Genomic DNA, 22,767 nt, shown 5'->3' on the forward strand with positions numbered 1-22,767 from the left:
TGGTTCACAAAAAATATTTTTGTTTTGTAATGCATATATATAATTAGCTCTTTAATTTTCCTTACTGATTTAGTTTTTTGATTATTTTATTTTGTATCTCCATTGAGATCCTGAAACTGATACCAACAGCATTGTCATTTTTTCAGTATTTTGCTTTTGATTTATAAATTATTCATAAATATTACTTTCCTGCATAGTGTTTTATATAATATTATTATCATGTTAAATTATCATATTTTAACTTTTCGTGTAAACTATTATATGTACCGTTGTTTTGTGAACTGTTGAGGGCATCATGTATGTCAGCCTATGCCGTTTTGAGTTACCCTCGTTAAACAAAGAAAAATTCAATAACATGTAAAACTAATCTTAACAGCGCATGAGAAGAAACATTCAATCAAGTGTTGTCGGTAATATATTTGGTATATTTCACAGTTTATTATCGTATCACATGATATTTATACTCCTTCAAACGTTATTTATTCTATACAGAATAGTATAGCTAGACCTATGCAAGTGCACATATGCCTAGACGAACATCAGTAGGCCTATAGCACTATACTCAATACTCAACAATAGGGGCTACTATCTATAGTCACATTCCAACAGGCAGCGTCTGTTAGACTAGGCTCTAGAAAACGTATAGGTTAACAAATGGCATGATACTTACTTAAATCAAGTGAAAATTGTTCTGCAATCGACCAGCATTAGGAAAATGTAGGCTTACACACTTTGATAGATAATGTTTTAAACTTCGCGCTAACTTGCTACGACACGTCATTTCAACTCAGGGCCTGCGGGCCGGCTGCAATATAATTGCATTAGCATCATGATTGTACTGTAGATTCATTGTCAATATTCATTAATCCACAGTATACCAGTCCGTTGTAAACCGATATTATCCTTGTTGACGGAAACAATCAGTCTTTAATTCATGCTATTCTCCAAATTCAACTCATAACATGCATTATTTAGTAAACGTAACGTAACGTTCTTGTTTTGGTTGCTCTACGTTGTTTTTGTCGTCGGTAAAAATTTGAAAAGCCCGGCTCTTTGTCCAGTCGTTATCATAAAGTCAAACAACAATAAAAGAGGCCACCAGTTGTCAGAAAAAACAAGAATTACTTATAAGCAGCGCACTTATTATTTATTTATTTATTTTATATTACTATTCTTCTTTCTTAATTTATCTTATTTCAACATTATAGTAGTATTATACTGACGACGGAATAGTTTCTGAGAACCACTGATACGAAGTGAATTTAAATAAAATACTTCTTACAGAATATAATGAATGTATAAGCTTTTATTACCGAAAGAAGTAGTAAGTATAATATTATTAAGCAAAATCTTAATTAAAATATGATTTCATAAATAATAATAACCAGTTCAAAACGTAACATGACACACTCGCCTGTGCCTAGTTAGAATTGATAGTGTAATGTACAGAGCAATTTGATAATGATTTAAAGCTATTTAGGATATAAAAACTTTATTTATTTAACATCTTATTTTTATCATTTTTTAGAAGTAAAAACAGTAAATGTTGTCGATAAAGAAAGCACAGGGCAGATCGGTGTTGGATGGAGGCGGAATTATTTTTTTCCATTATTTCGCTGATTTTCAACGGACAATTAACACCTACAGCTCGTTTTCTTACTCCAAAAAAAAACGGACATTCACTGTTATAATACAAAAAGCTTTGATTATTTACATCCTATAAAGACTCATATAAACATATACTCGCTTGTATGCAGTATATATTAATTTTATGTTCCAATATTACATAAAGAACTCCTTCTGAAATTTGTCATACTCCATTTTATGTTCATTTTACCGCATTTTTAGTTTAGATTGAATAAGAAAGTTTCTTTTCTAAGATATATTGTCGCCGCCTCCCCCCCCCCCACAATAAAAAAACAAAATAGTCAGTTAAATTTAAAAAAAAACGCATTAGTAGGCAGCCAATTTTGGTAAATATATATTTTGTCGATCCAATTTTTGATAGAAGTGAATAATTATTATGTGACATTAAATTGGCATATTTTAAAAATGATTTTGTTTTCAGGAGGACAAACTTAACACAAAACAGTTAATTCAAACAAACTGAATTACACAGGGCTGTCCATTTGAAGATTAGTACAACATTAATACACGCTTTTCCATGAGTTCTTGTCTTATTTAACTATTCAAAATGGTCCATGGTTATAACAATTTAAATCCAAATGATTACTTTACATTCAATAAGGAAAATAGAACACGAGGATATATTTCATTGTCGAAAAATGTAACAATTTACTTCCGGTTACAGTAAATTCTAAGTTAAAAACACAAATAGAAAGAGACTACAACCATAGAGAGCCAAATAACAATAAGAAGAATTGATGGTCACAAAAGTGGAAGCTTAAGAAATATGAATAAAAAATGAATTAAATCCATTTAACAATTGTATTTAGTATTATTTTACTTTACGTTAGCATATTCCTCGTACATTTTCAGATAACACAGGGCAGCATCGTAGCAAAAGCTGTACTGAACCTATAAATACAACATTAAACACTATTACTATTATCAAATAAAGCTCTAGTTTAATGTTCTAAAAGTGATGTGCCAAAATATTGTAGTGATATGACATCACTATGTCCATATATGGGCACATCGCATTTTGTGTCACATAAAGTTGATATTGTAGACGATTACTTCGAAAGGCTTCAGATTCTGAAGTAGTTTGATAAGATGTAGATTTTTTTGGTTTATTTTATTTACGACATAAACAAAATTGTTTTGTTTTGCAATGAATGTCTTTTTGGCGATTCAGCTTTAAAGCACCCATTGGGTTAATTGAGTTTGAGAGCACACATTCAACGAATTTTAAACAAAAGTAATTGTTAAAATGTATAAGAAATTAAACGAAAATAATCGTTGGTATGATAGAAATTCAAGAAAGATAAGAGAGACAATAAGACGCAATAAAAAGAAACTACCTCAGAGTCCACCACAGTAGGACATGCTGACCTCAGTGTTTTAAGTGTTTGGGATACATCCACCACCTTGTCTTCTCGCATTTTCTGTATCACTGAATAAACTAGGCAAAATAATCCAGATCTACCAAAATCATCCCTATTGCATAAATGCATTGTATTAATAAACCAATACAGCCGTATTAGAATAGAAATACCAGGGAAGAGTGAAATTACCTTCACTCTTCACCAACTTGACGCCAAGTTGTTACTGTAACAAATTGTTTTGTTGTGAAAAAGAGAAATACATGTTTATCACAGTGGAAAAGCATTTATCATATAAAATAATTATTTCAGTTAATTTTACTTTTTGATTTTACTTACATGCAATGAACAGAGATTGGTGAAGTATCATCTCGTTCCATTATTTTCATAATGATTTTAACAAATGCATCAACTTCTGGAACAGGTTCGTTTTTTGGCCATTGGTTAACCTCATACTGAACAATGTGTCGTTTTCCATCATCCTTAATGAAAAAAACAAATCAATGAATCAATTCCATATTTACAGTAAGAAGATACAGGAAATGATGGTTGATAAGCAGACGATTGATTTAAATCACCATCTCATTTATTAAATTAAAATAGGTTACTACGATTACTTATAATTATTTCGTTTCAATTATTTCATTGATAAGTAATCTATAATATATGGCATTATTCACTGACTTTACAAAAAAACAAATATTAACCTTTTCTAAGACGATTCGTCTCTCATTCATAAATTCATTCTGATAATTTGATTTGACAGTGACTGTATATTCACCAAATGTTTGTTTCTGATTGATCTTTTTTGGGAGGTACAGTGCACTCGTTATATCTTCCATCTCATTTAGCTGTACTGTGACGTCACATCTATAGTCAAACACTAAACGCCAGAAATCCATAGTATTGTTAGTATGCGATGGCGTCTGAGTAACGATAAAAGCACGATGATCACTGTACCGCTTCGGAATAAAACAACATAAACATTAATTGAAAAAAACACGATTATACAAAACAAAAGAGAAAATGTGGGGGATACTTGCGCATGTGTCTTTTTATATCGTTGTATAATACTGTAAATTATTTTATTCGAAAGAAATCGCTCTTGACCAAAAAGGTAGTGTCGATAGAGTAGATAATTCTGTTTTTACAATAACACATTTTATGAAAAATCTGAATCTTAATGACATCTGGAGAAAAAATAACCCGGATACATGTCAATTCACATGGCGAAGGAAATCCACCCAAACGTACAGAAGGTTGGACTATTTTTTTATATCTAACGACTTATGTGAATATGTTAACACATGTGATATCAGGCCGTCAATCATGTCTGATCACCAAGCCATATCCTTAAAAATAAGTTTAACTAATGAAGAAAGAGGCCCAGGATTATGGAAAATGAACAATTCTCACTTAGATAATGAAGATTATATAAACAACATCAAAAACATAATAGAAAGAGCTAGATTAGAAGAACTTAACCCAAAGGATAAATGGGAAATGATTAAAGTAAAAATAAAGGAATTCTCCATAAAATATGGGAAAATGAAAAATAAAAATAAATGCAAAAGAAAAGAAATACTTCAACAGGAAATTGCTATCATTAATGATTTAATTATGAAAAAGGATAATACTGATAATAATATCCAGTATGAAACAGAATTATATCAAAAAAAGAATGAACTTGAGCAAATTTACCTATTGGAAGCTAAAGGCGCTCAAATTAGGTCAAGAGTAAAGTGGATAGAAGATGGCGAACGAAACACTAAATACTTTCTTGGTTTAGAGAAAAATAATAGTAATAAAAAACATATTAAAAAATTAAAAAAACAGGACGGATCCATTATATCAAATTCCACAGAGATATTGAAGGAAGAGGTTAATTTCTTCAAAAAAATATATGCAAAACAAGATGTTCCTTACAAATCAATTGATAAGGAGCCTCGCTCCTAGTTGGTTCGAGGCCGACTCGCTCCTAGTTCTGGTGGTGGAACAAGTCTTCTCGGATAAGGACTATAAACCGTAGGTCCAGTGTACACAGTTATAACCTGTGTGTACTTTAAAGAAACCCAGTTCATTATTCGAAAAAGAGTAGGGGGTTACCCCGGTGAACTGGTTCACACAATAGCCCCTGTATCAGAGGGATTACCACCTATCTGATAGGACAGTGATTAATTCACTATTGGTAATCCTTGGCCACATTGCCTAAAGACATAAAATAAAAAAATAAAATAAGTACCTATCTCATGTTAATTTAACTAAACTCACAGAGGCAGAACAAGAGATGTGTGAGGGTCATCTCTCTCTCTTCGAATGTGAGCAAGCAATAAAGAAAATGAAAAAAAATAAAGCTCCAGGCAGTGACGGTTTAACAGTTGAGTTTTATCAACTCTTCTGGTACCTTATCTGTGACCTTGTTTGTGATGCACTAAATTATGGTTTTGCCACACAAGAAATGTCTGTGTCACAAAGAAGGGGAATAATCAACCTTATTTACAAAAAAGGTGATCACAAAGATTTAAATAACTGGCGCCCTATCACTTTACTCAATATTGACTACAAAATAGCTTCTTTTGTTCTTACAACAAGATTACATCGAGTTGCAAAGTATATAATAAACAATGACCAAAAAGGGTATGTAAAAGGTCGCTTTGGTGGTGACAATATAAGACTAATAGAGGACATAATTACTTACATGGAAAATGAACAGCTTGAAGGTATACTTATAAGTTTAGATTTCCAAAAAGCATTTGACAGTGTCAATAGATCATTTTTAATAGAAGCCTTAAATAAATTCAATTTTGGTATTTCATTTGTGAACTGGGTAAAAGCACTGTATAACAATACAAATTGTATATTCACAAATAATGGTTGGCAATCAGAAAGTTTTGCAATGCACCAAGGTATTAGACAAGGATGTCCCTTGTCTGCTCTATTGTTTATTTTAGTAGCTGAAGTCCTAGCTACAAAAATAAGAGCATGTGATATGGTCAAAGGCCTGATTGTTCCTGCAGGCAATGGTATATTTAAAGATATTAAGATTGCACAGCTAGCAGATGACACTGTGCTTTTTCTAAAGGATATAAATAGTATAGATAACAGCATAAGTATTATTGAAAAGTTTGGAGAGGTTTCTGGATTAAAATTAAATAAGAATAAAACAAATGCTTTTTGGCTTGGCAGTTTAAGAGACTGCAAGGACACACATGGTAACATTTCTTGGACATCCACACCAATTCGGATATTAGGTATCTATGTTGGACATGATAAGGAATATTGTTATCAAAAGAACTGGAAAGAAAAAATAGACGCATTAGAAAATACCCTAAAAACATGGGAGAAAAGACACCTCACTTTTTTTGGAAGAATTACTATTGTAAAAACATTAGCGCTCTCAAAAATTATATACAATTCCTGCATTTTGCTAGTACCAGAAAAAGTAATAAAAGAGGTGGATAAATTAATTTTTAAATTCATTTGGGAAACTAAGAAAGAGAAAATAAAAAGAAAAACCATGTGTGCCAATTACAGTCAAGGTGGTCTAAAAATGGTAGAATTCAGATCTCAGGTAATATCTTTCCAAGTTAAATGGTACAGGAGACTGTATGAAAACGATGATGCCAAATGGAAATATTTACCTACATTTTATATAGAAAAGATAGGCCCAAAATCATTAACCTCAAATTTATCAAAAGTTCCGTGTAATATATCCGTACCACCATTTTACCTCTCAGTTATTAAGTCTATAGCAGTAGCTAATGCTTGTAATAATAGATTAAATAAGGAACCAATAAGCTATGATGACATTATTAATCAATCATTATGGGGTAATGAGTTTATATGTATTAAAAAGAAGCCGTTATATAACTGTAACTGGATTAGTTCAGGGTTTTTAAAAATATATGATGTAATAAATAATAATGTGTTTAAGCCTGCGATAGAGATAAAAAGAAGGTTAAGATGTACACAAAATTGGATCAGTGAATATTCATGTATATTGAAAGCCATTCCAAAAGAATGGAAATGTATTTTAAAATCAACACATGACATTAATGTAAATGATATACCTATTACAAACAATAAGGTCTTAAATATGACGTCTAGACAATTATATAGATTCATAATAGATGCTCAATATATTACACCTACGGCACAGGTTAAGTGGGAATCCATATTTGGTAATATGCCATGGACAAAAATATGGGTTAAGAAAGTTTCTGGTCTTAAAGAAAAAAAACTGGCACATTTTAATTTTAAATTGTTGCACAGAATATTGCCAACAAATGAAAGATTACATAGGTGGAGACTTGTAAATTCCCCATGTTGTGACACATGCAATGTTATTGAGAATGATAAACATATGTTAGTAGAGTGCATAACAGTAAAATGTTTATGGAGAGAGATAAACGAAATAATTAGAGCAGTAAGCATACATATTCCTGTTTTTTCTTTCAAAAGACTTTTTTTGAAACTGACAATAATTACGTAAATAAATTATACACTTTAGGAGCATTTTGTATTTATAAAGTAAAGATATTAAGTTTATTGGAAAAAGAAAAAAAAATCAATCTCCTACAAATGTTTAAATCTGAAAAAAAGATAAGAAATATGTAAATCTGCAGGTATACTGTATATGCTCAACCAGATTAAGGAAGAAAATATGTAAATGAGATACCATGAATGATGAATCTATTATGTTTTTTTTTTTTTTTTTTTTTTTTTTTTTTTTTTTTTTTTTTTTGTTTTTTTGTTTTTTTTTTTCTTGCTACTATACTGTATGTTTTGTAAACATGTATACCTTGATGATTTGAAAACAAAAAGACAAAATGTGAAAAGCTTTTTATAGATTGATGATAAAAAAAAATGATGAAGGATAAGAAGGTTTAGGTTTAAGTGGGGAAGTGTTTTCATCAAAGCTTTCATATTATAGGTATATACCGTATATATGTAATTTGCACATTCTTACTGCATGTGGAATTTTGAAATGATAAAATGGTTAAAAAGAAAAAAAAGAATGTCTAATTTTTTTAATGGATCATTAAACACAAATGTTGTTAAATGATAATGTATGTATAAAAAAATAATAGAATAAATAATAAGTAAAAAAAAAATAATTGAATGAACCCACATAGGAAAAAAAAAAGTTAAATGAAACTTTGATGGGTTATACTGTAGATGCAAAAAAGGATAATCTGTTGGAAATAAATTTTGTAAACATTTAAAGATCAAAAAAATCAATGTTAAAGGATGAGGAAAATATAATGTTAACAGTAAAAAGTTAGTAAGTAATTAGTATAACAGAGAATATGCATTGTTTAAATGAAAATATGTTTGCATAGATAAATCCAAAGAAAAATAAAATGGGACAAACCCATGGGATGGATTTATTAAACATAAACGTATTATATTTGTATGAAATAAATATGCATGTAGATGAAAAAAAAAACAAAAACAACTATGTAAGAAAAAATAAGCTTTGTTAATGAAAATGTGTTATAGATAATATGTATAAAAAGAGGAAACTATGTAATCAATGTGGTTAAATGATAATGTATGTATAAACAAAATAATATATGGAAATAGTTTTTTTTTTTAAAGAAAATAAGTAAAAAAAAAAAAAAAAGTGGAATGAATCCACATAAGAGAAGAAAGTAAAAAAGTTAAATGAAAATTTAAGAAGTTATAGATGCAAAAAAGGATCTGCTGGTTTTGTAAACATTAAAGAACAAAAATATTAATATTAATGTTAAAGGATGAGAACAATATTATGTTAACAGTAAACATGTAGTAAGTAATGAGTATAACAGAGAATATGCATTGTTAAATGAAAATGTGGTAGATGAAAAAATCAAAAACAACTATGTAAGAAAAAAAAATAAGCTTGTTAATGAAAATGTGTTACAGATAATATGTTTAAGCAATGTGATAATATGTAAACAAATGAATAAATAAGCATATGTATACAGATGATTAAACAAACATTGTAACTATAATGATATGTGAAAAATATATGTAAAGAGAACAGTGGTTTGTAAATAAAAGTGGGATGAACCCACATAAGATAAAAAAAAAAAAGAAATCGCTCTGTCTATCTTACTACGAGTAAACCTACAATGCCTACTGTACGTCATTTTTGTGTTTCTTAAATGTATCAAGATGATTTGAAAGGTTAAAATAACAAAGTATATTGTGCCATTTTCTAATATCAAACTTAAACGAGTTTCCACATGTTCATATTAGAACTCCAATATCAAACTGGCTCAATTTAATTGTTAATAGATTTAAAAGAGTTTTTCACATTTTCATATTAGAACTTAATATTACATATTGTGAGACTGGTTGTAACGACATCCTCTCCTCAATACATGCTTTCCCACAACCTGGTACCTACCTCAGCATGTGAAGCGTTAATGTATTCTTCACCAGCGTCAACATTTATTTGGAAACACCGTTTATTTACTGTATTAAATTAAATAAAAACAAATCATTATTGAGTAATTAATATTGTAGTATTATATTTGATTTTGGTCATCGGCTCAGCAAACTTCAAGTCAAGTCTTCTTTTAATTAACAAAAATGGTGTAGGCCTAATTTCACTGCATTTCACAATAATGCTTAAAAACGTTCTTCTTTAAAAAAAAATATTTTTTTATATTTGTATAGACAAAGAAAATTAAAAAATGTTTCATTATCAATTGTTATCATTTAACATAATCAAATCGTAACATACTAATACTAAGGTATAAAACTTACAGATCAAAACATCTGGTCGTCTGGCACGTGACGTGTCATCATCCAAATGACGTAGAAGCAAACTGTTTACGGTCTAAAAAGAAAAAAAAGTGAGGCTATTATCTTACGAATTGATTATTTGTTATTTTTATGTTACCGTTTTATAATAATTGAAAATCGTGGTTGAGGAAATGAAACCCATAATACACTATTTAGACATGTAATTTACAAGAAAGAAATTTAAAAACGTATTATTTATTATTATTAGTGTTGGTATTTATAAATATTTTTATTTCCATATAATATTATTCTCTACCAAGCCTCTTCCTAAAATGCTACGTTTTCCTAAAACAGGTGGAGGAGGAAGGAAGGTTGATCTATTGTATGTAGGCCTATATGATTATTTTTAATCTACTACGTCTATATTTTTCTATAATATTTATAATTACAGTTTTATTTGTTTTTACTACTGTTAAACTTGTTATTTTAAAAAGGTTTAAAATAAATTTTAATTAAATTAATAAATCAGTACCTCAAATTCTTTCTTGAAACCGTTCCTGACGCTTGATTGGCGTTTCGTTACATAATCAAGAAGTTGGGACAACTCAATAGGTTTGTATGCTTTGTCATCTAGTTCTGTGACATCAACAGCATGAGTTGGCACAGGCTCTTGTTCCGGAATTGTTTCGGGAATTGGTTCTATGTATACGGGCTCAGCAGAAGAAATGACAAGAGCAGACATATGCATTTCATATGCACCTTGATCATTAACATGATCTTGTTTATGTTCGGGTTCTATGTATACTGGTTCAGCAGCAGAAGACATGGAAACATCAGACTTAATGTTTTTATATTCACTTTGCTTTTCCAGATTTGCAACATCATTAACAGGATCCTGTTCAGGCTCAGCGTATATGGGTTCAACAGAAGATGTGGCACCACTAGCTTGAACACTTTCAAACTCATTGGGTTCATATTTTTTGTACAAACTTTGGTAATTTTTATCTTTTGCGTTTAGATCTTGTTGACGAGTAGAAGCTTTAGTAACCTCTGTTTTCGCGCTTGATTGTTTTAAACTAAAATAAAACAAAGAAATGAATACGATTAAGTCGATGGTTATTTTGAGTTTCTTCTTCTCCTTTTTCCTTGCAATGCCACCCCGAGTAAATTGTTATTTCAAAATTGGCAAAAAACTATATGACTGATACTTTACCGTTTCAATATTATCAAAGTGATAGTAACTACGAAAACGGCCACAACTACTGAACCAATTACAACACCTATTACGTAACCTAAAAAGTAAAATATTACTGTACTTGAACATGGACACTTTTTATAAGGTATTCAATGTGAACGGGTCCGGTTTTCTTTTAAGTAAGTTTAACCCAATGTACAATTAACAAAAAATAACAACAATCCGAGTGGGAACGGTTAGATATTAAAACATTTTCCAATTCTTATGATTTTGGTTTATTCGTACTGAATGAAAATAAGAAAATTCCAAAAAGTAAAGTGTGTTGATTATTTCACTAACCTTCTAGTTTCTTTTTGTCTGAAAAAGTATTGTTAGTTGACGGATTACAATCAATCCCAAACAGAATTGTCTTTGTTTGAGACGTCGTATTAACGTTTAGATATGAAGCAAAAACTGTAAATGTATATTCTATACATGGCTCAATTCCGTCACCAAATATAACTTCTGTTTCTATTGTAATTCCTTGACGAAATATACCGCCTGACAGTTCATAATGGTAGGTCACCTGATAGTCTGGAATGTCACATTTAGAAGCGTTCCATTTCACCAGTAAATGTGTTCTATTTGCAAATATATTACTTTCTATCGATGGCTCTATATACGAATATAAGTAGAATTTGTAGGTCAAAGGTGCTCATTTTACTTTAAAACTTACAATATCAATATAACAAAATATAAAAAAATATTTGTTTGTCATTTTTTTGTTTGTTTTTGACTTACCCTTATTAAAAAAAGTTTTTTTTAATGAAATTAATAAATAGGTATAAACAAAAACATAATGGGTTGAATATATCATGTTTGCATATAGTGTTCAACAAACTAAGTAACTCAATTAGTGTATTTTGGCATCCGAAGTCTAACTTACCTGATGGTGCTGTTTGTATCAATATGTCCTCTCCCCAATTACCAGCAATATCCATATTATTAACAATTCGAGCGTTTATTATATAATCAGTACAACGTGATAATCCTGATATTTCAACCTGTTTAGAACTGTTTGTTGTATTGACTACACCTTGTATATTTCCATCTCTATCCGAATACTGCACTTGATATCCAAGAATATAGTTACATTGAATTCGATCATAATCACTAGATACAGGCTGAAAATAAAGTATACCATTAAATTACACTGTATTTCGTAATTGTATAATCATGTTGAATTAAAAAACAAACAAACAAATAAATAAAAACAAATATAAAACTTTTGAGAATAATGTAACATTTATAAAAAATATATTTAATTAATCCAACTGTTTCTTTGAATGATTGAATCCAATTATTTGGAGGTTTGGCATAACTTGGCATAACTAAATGAATGCTGATACTAATACCTTTAATTTTAAGATTATTTTTTTATCTTTCCTTGTTTTTATTGTTGTTACTAGTTCTACCAATGGTTCTATAGTAAGTAAACAATACATTAGGAATAAATTAAAAATATAATGAAGTAATAACATAGGCCTATAAATTATAAATAAATAAAACAGCAAGAATAAAGTGTAAACCTATTTGTAATAGAAAAATATTTACGGGCACATTATTATTACTGAAGATATGTATAGTATTTTATTTCTGATCGAGTAAGATTGCTTTTTGTTTTTAATTGATTGAAATGTTATTTTTAAAGTATACACATTCATTACATTATTTTTTTCTCTTAAAAATCAGGAAAGTGTTTGTTATTCCAGGTAAAGTGAAATTTAACTTTTCCCTGGTTAATTAATTTTGCCATAAATGATTTTTGTATAATTATGATAATGACTATTAAAACGGCGGTTTTTATTTAAAATTAACGTACATGGTATCTAGAAAAAATATATATTAATTACATTCGGTTATAGTAGGCGTTATTCTATTTTCAAATTTCAATATAATAAATAAAAATAAATAAAATGACATTTGGCTAGAATTTATGGGTGAATATGATCTGAGCATGCGTATAGAGATATCAGGTTATAGCAAGTAATCCTGAAAAATAGTGCTTACTTGAACAAATCAATTTAGTGGATCCAACGTTACTTCTTGGTCCACCTGTCTGATTATTATAAACCATTCTAAAAAATTGTAATCTAAATTTTATTTTCGCATTTGGAATTAAGTTATCGATTATCAATAATTTATTCTTAATAGGAAAAGAGACAGAAGTCCATGTATCATTATATTCTGGCTTATACAAAAGCGTCCGTTTTATAATTGTTCCTGTTCCATAGTCTTCACCAGGAATCCAAGTGACGTCAAACGTCACGGTAGTTACTGTCTGCTCTACAATAGTTGGCGGTTCAGAACGATATGGTAATGCTAAGACAAAATAAAATACAGAATAATAAATATAAATAAATTCAAATATACAAATTACCTAGCCTATTACTATATAATGACAAATATTTATTCTATACGAACTTATTATTTTCAAAGTTAAATTGTGTGTTTACTTAACAACATCTGAATACATTTTCTTCTGTATGCAATACAGTATAATACTATAGGCCTACATTCATTTAAAAATTCAGAAAAAAAAGAAATATAAATAAAATCGAAATAAATGAAATAAATCGAATATAGGGCTGCTTTGTTTATACTATTATTTGACAACCGAAAGTTTATACAATGTGTCCAGATAGAAATGTCTTGTACGGTACCGTATTTATTGTATGACTTGCCTACGTGGTGGGTGGATACACCGCGAAGAAAAAATGAAAATGAAAATGAAAAAAGGGTAGAAAATTTGCAATAATTAAAAGTCCATAGCATAAACGAACAACAGCGGCGGAGAATGAATATTATACTAGTAGTAAATGTGTATCATAACAGTGTATGGTGTTACCTATGCTACAGTTTGGCCCGGCCCAAGCCTCATGGCATCCACTATCGCAACTTCCATCTCGAGTACAATTTTCAGAGTCTTTGCAGTGACACTGGAAATTACACAAATCACCAAAGAATCCGGATGAACATGACACATGCTCTACTGTAGTGTAACAAAGCAATAAACCAATGTGATGTGAATATATATCAAAGTATGCTGTGTTATAATAAAGTACATTCTTTGTTGGAGTCTAGATTTAGACAGACATTGATGTTCGTATTTTGTGGCAAAATAATGGGTGGACTTGTAAGAGGCCACGCGTGTTAGAAATTCTGGTTAATTATCTACCACATGAGTATTTCTTAGTTTGTCAATATGTATAGTATACATTCTTATAGGTCATGTCAAGTTCATATTGGTACACTCAGTATAGATATTTTTGGAATCATAACTGGTAAATGCAGCGTTAATTATGCCTATAACTAGATAATGTATACATAATTTAGTAACTACAAAATACTACCGAGACATCCTTCTCCGGTGTAACCGTCTAAACACATTGACTTAGTCCTACATCCACTCGTTGTATCACAATGTTCGCTGTCACAGTGACAAACTTGCCGGCAATCAGCTCCATAGAAACCTGTGTCACACACTATAAACAGATGTTTTATACAATGCAGAGACAACAATTATGTAATTATGTCACAGATAATTATAATACAAAAATTAATAAATATTCATACCTGAACTTAAATAACATGATACATATTTGTAATGACAATAAAAACACCTATTATATTTAATTAATACGATGATGACAACGTAAAAATCAACGAATATTGTAATCATGAATTACAATTATTAACAACAAATGAATAAGTAGTAACCATTATAACATATTATTTCCTCTTAAAATGCATTGATGCATGCAAAACTATATTTATATTATTTAAATGTTAACCTGTATTGCAATCATTTCCTCCAAAACCATTGTGGCATGTACAACCAACTGGATCAGGTGGAGATAAAACAATTCCTGTGCAATTTCCTCCAACAGAACACACAAAGTTGCAGTCACGACCCCAGTCGTTATATCCACAACCTTTAATAAATCAAATAAAATGGGTAAGTATATATAGGCCTACGTACGTAGGAATAAGCTAATCAATCGACCCAAATCATCTGAATTATTAAATAATCTAAATAATTAAATGATAAATAATAATAATAATTAATAATAATAATAATAATTAATTAATGATAATAATTAAATAATAATAATAATTAAATAATAATAATAATAATATTTATTTATTTTTATTTTATGTCTTTAGGGAATGTGGCCAAGGATTACCAATAGTGAATTAATCACTGTCCTATCAGATAGGTGGTAATCCCCTTGATACAGGGGCTATTGTGTGAACCAGTTCACCGGGGTAACCCCCTAATAATAATAATAAAAATAATAATAATAATACACACGTACATCCAAATTATATATTATCAAAACAAAATTCAACATTATTTTGTGTATTTAAGCTTAAGAAATAAATTTTAATTATTAATTATTACGTACTTTTAAGGAGCAAATGCAATACCTTGTTTGCAAGACGTTCCTTTAAATCCTGCTGTGCAAATACAGACACCCGTCTTATCGTCACATACTCCGCCATTATAACATACGGGACAGTCCATTTCACAGTCTGGAGGATTCCACTTTGGCGAGGGACAAGCTAAATACAATATGAATAATTAAACAGTGCCAAAATGATATCTAATAATACTGTATAAATAGACAAATAAAGGTTTCAAGATTATAACAGATTACAACAAAATCCAATAAACAAATAGGCCTTATATCTTTAATTAGTATACAGTGAGTGATGGATAAAATAAATTATTTCAGGAACGAGGATGCTAATTGTAATAGACTTCTGAGTTATGTAACTTTAGATAAAAACATTGAGAAGTCAAATTTATTTTGTAAAATACACATTATAGATGAGAACTGCATTACAAAATGATCAATAATAAGCCCTTCTACAATATTAACAAACATATATTAATAACCATTCTTCTATGGGAAAGGTTGTAGCAATCAATAATTTTATAAACGTAATGTACCTCTAACAATAAGTCTCATGATACCATGGTTACCATCAGGGCTATCACCTGTAAAACATTCATATACGCCATCATCTTTCATTCGTATGTTTTCAATCACAGCAGACGTATTGCTCCTCAGATGGTCTATTTCCTCACCGTAATTATGTCTCCAACGTAAATCGTCAAGATCAGTACCTTTACTGAGATTGATAGTGACATACTCTCCAATACCGACTGTTATCGTTCTATACTCCATTCTAATTACAGCTGTAAAGAATAAGAGATAAAAATGTGGTTTTAGAAAAAGAGTAAATTTTAATAGTTAAAATAATGGTATTAGGTTCCATTACGATCTATCTGAACTTACTCACCGGAATCGGATGTCAAGACAATGGCTGAATCTGTAACTACTTCGCCTTTCTTTGCTTCAAATGAAAAAACTCCAACTCTATCATCAGGTTGTAAGTCAGCAACACCTAGAAACGTGTGGTAGATGGAAGTTTGGAATTCAATCTTGCTATTTGTGTTAAAGATTTTACCATTGGGCATACTTTTCTCTTGTTGTTGTCCAGTATTGTTATGAGGCTTAGTATCATTCCAAGTCACTTTATCTCTCCCATCAATATTCTTGTACAATATTCCAACTGATAAATCTCTGATGTCTTTGTCCTCTTGAATTGCGTATCCTCGAAACCTGCGTTTACCACTATATCTGGACGTCAATGGTGTATTAGAATACATGGTTATATCTAATGGATCTTCACAAAGAGATATATAAATAATGTTTGAATTATTATACAAATATAATTAATACTCTTAAAAAAGTATAATACAAATATGAATACTATTAAATATAAATACTTTAAGTACAAATATTGTTATGGATAAACTTGGTATGTAAATATTTGTATTAAAGTGGTTTTGAACAATAAAAACTGAATATCTAATTGGGCGAGAAAACACATGGTAGAAAATTATTATTATTTTTCATTTTTTTTATTTTTATAATATCCTTTAACTTTTATCTAATTTATATTATTTTTATCCAATATTCTAAGTGAAGATAACTGGATAAATTGATAATAATAATTGATATCCGTTTTTGTATGTAACTCTGACATATTGTATACTAGGCCTTTTGTTCAACTTCAATGGGTATTTTATTTTACGATTGCAAAAGTTTCAATAAATGAATGAATAAAACAATTAACCGGATTGTGTAACAATATAAAATCTAAACAATGGAATTAACTTGATTATATTATTTGATTTTTCCTTTAATGGTTTAAAAAAATTATATTTCTGAAATAAACACATTTCGGTAATATAATAAATGTCGTAATACGTCCACATCTTCGACTGTCCATATTCTTTCGTACCGATTTATAATGCTTAAGAGATTGGGCATTTTGTACATAATAGGCAACTTATTCTACTAATCAATAGAGGTGTCTATGAATGATAATCTACTATGTATTAGGCCTACCTGTTTTTAGTTTATATATTGACTTTCTTGTTTAAATAAATTTATTCTTCAGGCATTTATCAAGTCAATATAAATCATATTACTGCTATCAATTGACATACCCTTTCGACTAAAATAATCCAAGGAGTCCATTAAATACGTCCTACTAGACTATATAACTCATAACAATAAATGAAGAAAGAGAAAGAGATTGTTCTAACCTTTCAAGACATACCTGATAATCCTAATTGCCACAAACAAAGACTTAAGATAAAAAGCTGAAAGCTTGTATAGAGAAACATCTCTACTCCTGCCCTACTAACCACTATATGGGTGGTCCTCAGTTGTACTCCGTATGAATGCAACGTTCGTCAGTAAATACAATATCGTTTCCTTGTATGTACGTTTATGTTCAACCAAGGTTCCTGTTTCTTCAATTCCTGAGACCCGATGATTATTTTAATAGCTTAAAATAATTCCTTAGTTTTGATCGAGGGTTAAACATAATAGTTCGTTCTTTTTTAGTGCTCTACAAGCAAGCTTTTCTAAGCGCTGAACATTATTACCCCAGTCATTTTTCGGATCAAACACGTATGTAAACATATTCCCATAATTCAGCTATAGTAATCAGCGCAAAGTTGTGTTTTGATCTAACCGGGTACCCATTTATACACCTGGGTGGAGAGGCAAACGTAAGTAAAGAGTAAAGTATCTTGTCTAATGATACAAGCAATGCGGCGAGAGTTGGATTCGAACCTCGGTCTCACGATCACTAGTCCAACTTCCAACACCATGCGCCACACGCCCTCACATGCACTGTACGTAGTTTAATTTTGAATAGTTCTTGGTTATAAATATAATATCATTTCCTTCTTGTGATGTATGTTCGTCAACGTTTTATGTTTAAACAAGTTTCTTGTTCTTCCAATTCCAGAAACTGAACACAGATGATTATTATAATAATATCTAAATTGTTTCCTTAAGATAAGATCTATCTTATCTAAATATAAATTCTTCCTTTTAACATCGGTTTCCATCTTCGATCATCTTGTTACCTCGTCCTCCTTCCACCTCACCTATCCTCAGCCCCTCAGATAATTAAGGAATCATTGTAAATAAAATTCAAATACAATATTTAAAGTTGAAATAGAGGAACGACTTCCTCCAAACTCGACCATTATGATTGGTACCACATTGTATGTGGCGTTCACAACTTGGAATCAAAGGTAACATAGGGCAGCATGGTAACAATTAAAAAAAATTAAGAAAAAAAAACACTCCTCATGCACACAAATACCATACTACGTTTTAGTCTTTCGCACATTATTTATACATTGTTTTGATCTTCATGTTGTTTAGGATCAAAGGTCAGGAATGGGGTGTTTGTTTTTGTAGTAGAGGCGTTATAATAAAATAATGTACTGAGATAGACTTATTTGTATCTATATACAGCTTAAATACAGCTTAAATACCAATTAAATGATGATATCTTGTGAAAAGTTGTGGGTCAATCAAGATTAAAACAAATGTTAGGGAAGGGATCACCTCAAAAGAGTATATTAATAGTCATATTATCATAATAGTAATACCATTTGTTCAATGAAGGTCAAGTAAGTGATGTAATTAAGTATATTAATTGAAAAATGTAACAACAATTGGAAATTAGCTCGTTAACAATTACGTGAGACAGAAGATACATGTTTAACTAGGCTTAAAGGACAACTTGACCGAGGACCATGTTTTAGGGATGTACCTATATGATTTCAGCACCATTGTGAGATTAAGGATATCGCCGCACGGGCTTGCCGTACAAGCCGTCGCCGTAAATTGCTGTGACGTCACAGGTGCAGCGCAAAATTCTGGCATTTCTAGTAAACACACCGTAACAAATATAAATGTTGATTTTGTTATTGTTTATTTTGCTTATCTAGACTCATTAAGTAGATTTTGCGATGCACCTGTGACGGAACAGCAATTTATGTAAATGATTTAAATAAATTGTTCACAAAAATAAAATTGTAACCATGAGACATAAAACTAGACACAGGAGTAAGAAAAGCATTTTTAATATTTTTGTTTTTGTTTTTTTTATTCGTATTTTAAAATAATGTATATAATCTGTATATAGGGTATAAATGAATTGTATGTCAAAAATACTACCGAAAATAACTATACAACATTAGTAAATGTATCTCATACAGTACATTTATTAGTTAAGTGTTCACAATGTTAGATGTTGAGAATTATAGAACAAAAAAAATACTAGAAAATTATGAAAAAAGTGGATAACAGAAAAGAAATAATGCTCTGATTCCAAGAACAGTAACGTTGATAAAATAAAAATAAAAAAATATATATATATATATATAAATACACCAAACCAAACAAAAGTAAGAATAACAATGAATAGTTATTATTATTATTAGAAATAATTGTATTAATCTGTTGATGAAATGAAATGAATAAATAGTGGTTAACGCCACAAAAGAGAAAAAAAAAAAAAAATAAAATTGTAATGCATTATTATATAATTATCCATAAACATAAAACATCGAAAAAGTCCGAACCATGGCTGGTCAATTTAAAGTCTCTTACCGGCTCAATGTTTTGGAACAACCTGCCTTTAGATTTAAAGAATATTTTTTCTAAAAATTTGTTCGTTAAACATATAACATAACTTTTATTATCAAGATACTGATTTAAGGTGGCCCATCTCTTATGGTTTTTGTCTGCCCTTTATTTTGTTAATTTCATTGTATTGTTATTTTCCATTGTTATTGTTTGTATACAATGTATTTGTTAGTTTGGGACAAACGCTCGATTAACGAAAGCATTTTTTTTGCTCCAATTTTCTATTGGTGAATAAATAAGTAAATGATACATTCCTGCTTAGTGTTTTTAAATTTTATTTATATATATATATATATATGACTGCACCCTGGCTCCCTTTGTTATATTTCTTTTATTCCTGTCCACCGAGGCAGCACTTGCCAGCTTTATACTCTGACGTTATCCAAATTCCTTCACTTGCACTGATGAAGGGCTAGTGTTGCCCGAAAGCTCTGCTAACTTTTCTGGCTGTTTACTTTATCGTTTTGATTTAGCTTTTCGCTTTTTATTTTTGTATCTCCATTGAGATCCAGCCACTGATACCCACAGCATTGTCATTTTTTCAGTAATTTGCCTTTGGATTTATATATATAACGTACCACGCCGAGAATGTTAAAGAGTCGCTATCCAATCGAGTTCGAACAATACCATGAAAGCCCCAGTGGTCTAATGGTTAGGACATCTGCATATCAAGCAGGCGGTCCGAGTTCGAGTCTCGGTTGGGGCGACTTGTTCTCATTCTCACAGATTTCCTCATCTTTATCGTTTCAAATTAGTTAATTAAAATTTCAGTATATCACCGGGCGGTTTAGAATTAATGTTCTTTGCCTGATTTGTTTATATATATAAAAGTATCTCTTCGGAGATCCCGCCTCGTGAATAAAAATACTGTAAGATGAGGGCGTATCAATTTGATCTCTGGTGCGCGTGCGTACAACTGAGGACTAGTGCTGTTCCGCCGTACCACGCCGAGAATGTTAAAGAGTCGCTATCCAATCGAGTTCGAACAATACCATGAAAGCCCCAGTGGTCTAATGGTTAGGACATCTGCATATCAAGCAGGCGGTCCGAGTTCGAGTCTCGGTTGGGGCGACTTTTTCTCATTCTCACAGATTTCCTCATCTTTATCGTTTCAAATTAATTAATTAAAATTTCAGTATATCACCGGGCAGTTTAGAATTAATGTTCTTTGCCTGATTTGTATATATATATATATATATATATATTATTATTATTTTATATTATTCATTCATTTATCTTTTTATTTCAGAATACAATGGTGACATAATATATCCATAGCAAAAAAGAAAAAAAATCTTAACTCATAGAACAAAAATAAAAATGTATATACACCTATATAAAAAAGTCAATGCAACAAGGCATTCCATTGTATGTGCATTCTTGACACATTAAGAACGTGGCGATTAATGGCCATGATCAAAGAATTACTACTTGCGTTCACACGATTTTTAAAACTAAAAATAGATTTTCCAATGAACTATAATGTTCTAAAGTTTCATGTAAACTTTTATGTACCGTTGTTTGGTGTGTTGAGGGCCTCATGTATGTCAGCCTATGCCGTTTTGAGTTACCATTGTTGAATAATAATTAATAAAATGATAAATAAAACTAATCTTAACAGCGCATTCAATCAATTATGGGTATTTGTGTATCTGTTGTATCATGTGCTATTTTCATAGCACATGATATTTATATTCCATCCTCCAAATTATTATTTTTCTATTCATAATAATATATATATGCATATGCCTAGTCAACTAATCAGTATAGGACAAGACGTCATACAAGTCAACAATATGATCTACTCTAAGTTTAATCAGGTAAAACAAATGGAATTATACTTACGTAGATCAAGTTAAAATTGTTTTTCAATCGGCAGTAAAATGTAGGCCTAGCCTCGTTGAAAGAAAGTGTTTTGAAATTTGCGCTACCTGGCTACTACGACACGTCATTTCGACTTAGACATAAGGCCAGCCTATTATTAAATGTAGATTCATCGTAAACATTCATTATTTCACAGCCACTCAATATTAAACCGATATAATCCTAGTTGAATGAAACAGTTTGTCTTGAAGTTCATGGTATTTTCTCAACATTCAACTCCTAACATACATTATTCAACAAACATAACTAAACTATTTTTGTGGATCTACCTTGTTTTTGTCGTCGGTTAAAATTTGAAAAGCTGGGCTCTTTGTCCAGTCGTTATCATACAGTCGCAATATTCGACAATGAAGGATGCCATCAGCTTTCAGAAACGTTTGATTCTTCAGTATGTTACAGTTATAAGCAGCGAATTTATTACGATTTTTTACTATTATTACTCAACTATCAATAATGTTTTGCGTAGATATTTTAAATAAATGGTCTTTAATGTAACAAATCTAATAACGCTGTATCTTATTATAATTTGATTCATTTCTGGATGGTTAAGGATCATTAATTGTTAATAACCATGTGATTCTTAGTTGTAAACTTGAACTGGTGAATTTGTACATCAACGGAGATTGAAAACTATTTACTAAACGTAAGTTACCGGTAACGTTCTTGTTTTGGTTGCTTTACGTTGTTTTTGTCGACGGTTAAAATTTGAAAAGCTCGGCTCTTTGTCCAGTCGTTATCATACAGTCGCAAACAACAATAACAGAGTTGTCGGAAAAACAAACATTACTTATAAGCAGCGCATTTATTATTTATTTATTTATTTTATATTACTATTCTACTTTCTTACTTTATCTTATTTCAACATTATAGTAGT

The 22,767-nt window shown here is 30.2% G+C and overlaps 2 protein-coding genes and 2 long non-coding RNA genes across 4 annotated transcripts; all 4 read right to left on the reverse strand.

Annotated features, from left to right (window-relative positions):
* Positions 1-2,425: 2,425 nt before the first annotated feature.
* LOC140050056 (receptor-type tyrosine-protein phosphatase alpha-like) lies at positions 2,426-3,963 on the reverse strand. The gene is made up of 4 exons (XM_072095069.1): positions 3,713-3,963; positions 3,345-3,487; positions 2,985-3,120; positions 2,426-2,538 (listed from the first exon to the last, which is right to left on the reverse strand). The coding sequence occupies exons 1-4, from the start codon at positions 3,905-3,907 to the stop codon at positions 2,464-2,466; spliced, it is 549 nt and encodes a 182-aa protein (XP_071951170.1). The 5' UTR covers positions 3,908-3,963; the 3' UTR covers positions 2,426-2,463.
* Positions 3,964-9,407: 5,444 nt separating this feature from the next.
* On the reverse strand, positions 9,408-10,390 carry LOC140050057 (uncharacterized). Its single transcript, XR_011845357.1, has 3 exons — positions 10,273-10,390; positions 9,762-9,834; positions 9,408-9,467 (listed from the first exon to the last, which is right to left on the reverse strand). It is a non-coding gene; the product is annotated as an uncharacterized lncRNA (long non-coding RNA).
* Positions 10,391-10,788: 398 nt separating this feature from the next.
* LOC140050060 (uncharacterized) lies at positions 10,789-11,349 on the reverse strand. The gene is made up of 3 exons (XR_011845360.1): positions 11,275-11,349; positions 10,954-11,032; positions 10,789-10,816 (listed from the first exon to the last, which is right to left on the reverse strand). It is a non-coding gene; the product is annotated as an uncharacterized lncRNA (long non-coding RNA).
* A 1,597-nt stretch (positions 11,350-12,946) lies between these two features.
* On the reverse strand, positions 12,947-16,654 carry LOC140049150 (uncharacterized). The gene is made up of 7 exons (XM_072093967.1): positions 16,285-16,654; positions 15,932-16,180; positions 15,406-15,540; positions 14,769-14,909; positions 14,328-14,459; positions 13,823-13,966; positions 12,947-13,296 (listed from the first exon to the last, which is right to left on the reverse strand). Exons 1-7 carry the CDS (start codon positions 16,652-16,654, stop codon positions 12,947-12,949), a joined length of 1,521 nt encoding a protein of 506 aa, XP_071950068.1.
* Positions 16,655-22,767: the final 6,113 nt, after the last annotated feature.

Source organism: Antedon mediterranea, chromosome 5 (assembly GCF_964355755.1).
Source record: "Antedon mediterranea chromosome 5, ecAntMedi1.1, whole genome shotgun sequence".
In the NCBI taxonomy this organism is placed as follows: domain Eukaryota; kingdom Metazoa; phylum Echinodermata; class Crinoidea; order Comatulida; family Antedonidae; genus Antedon; species Antedon mediterranea.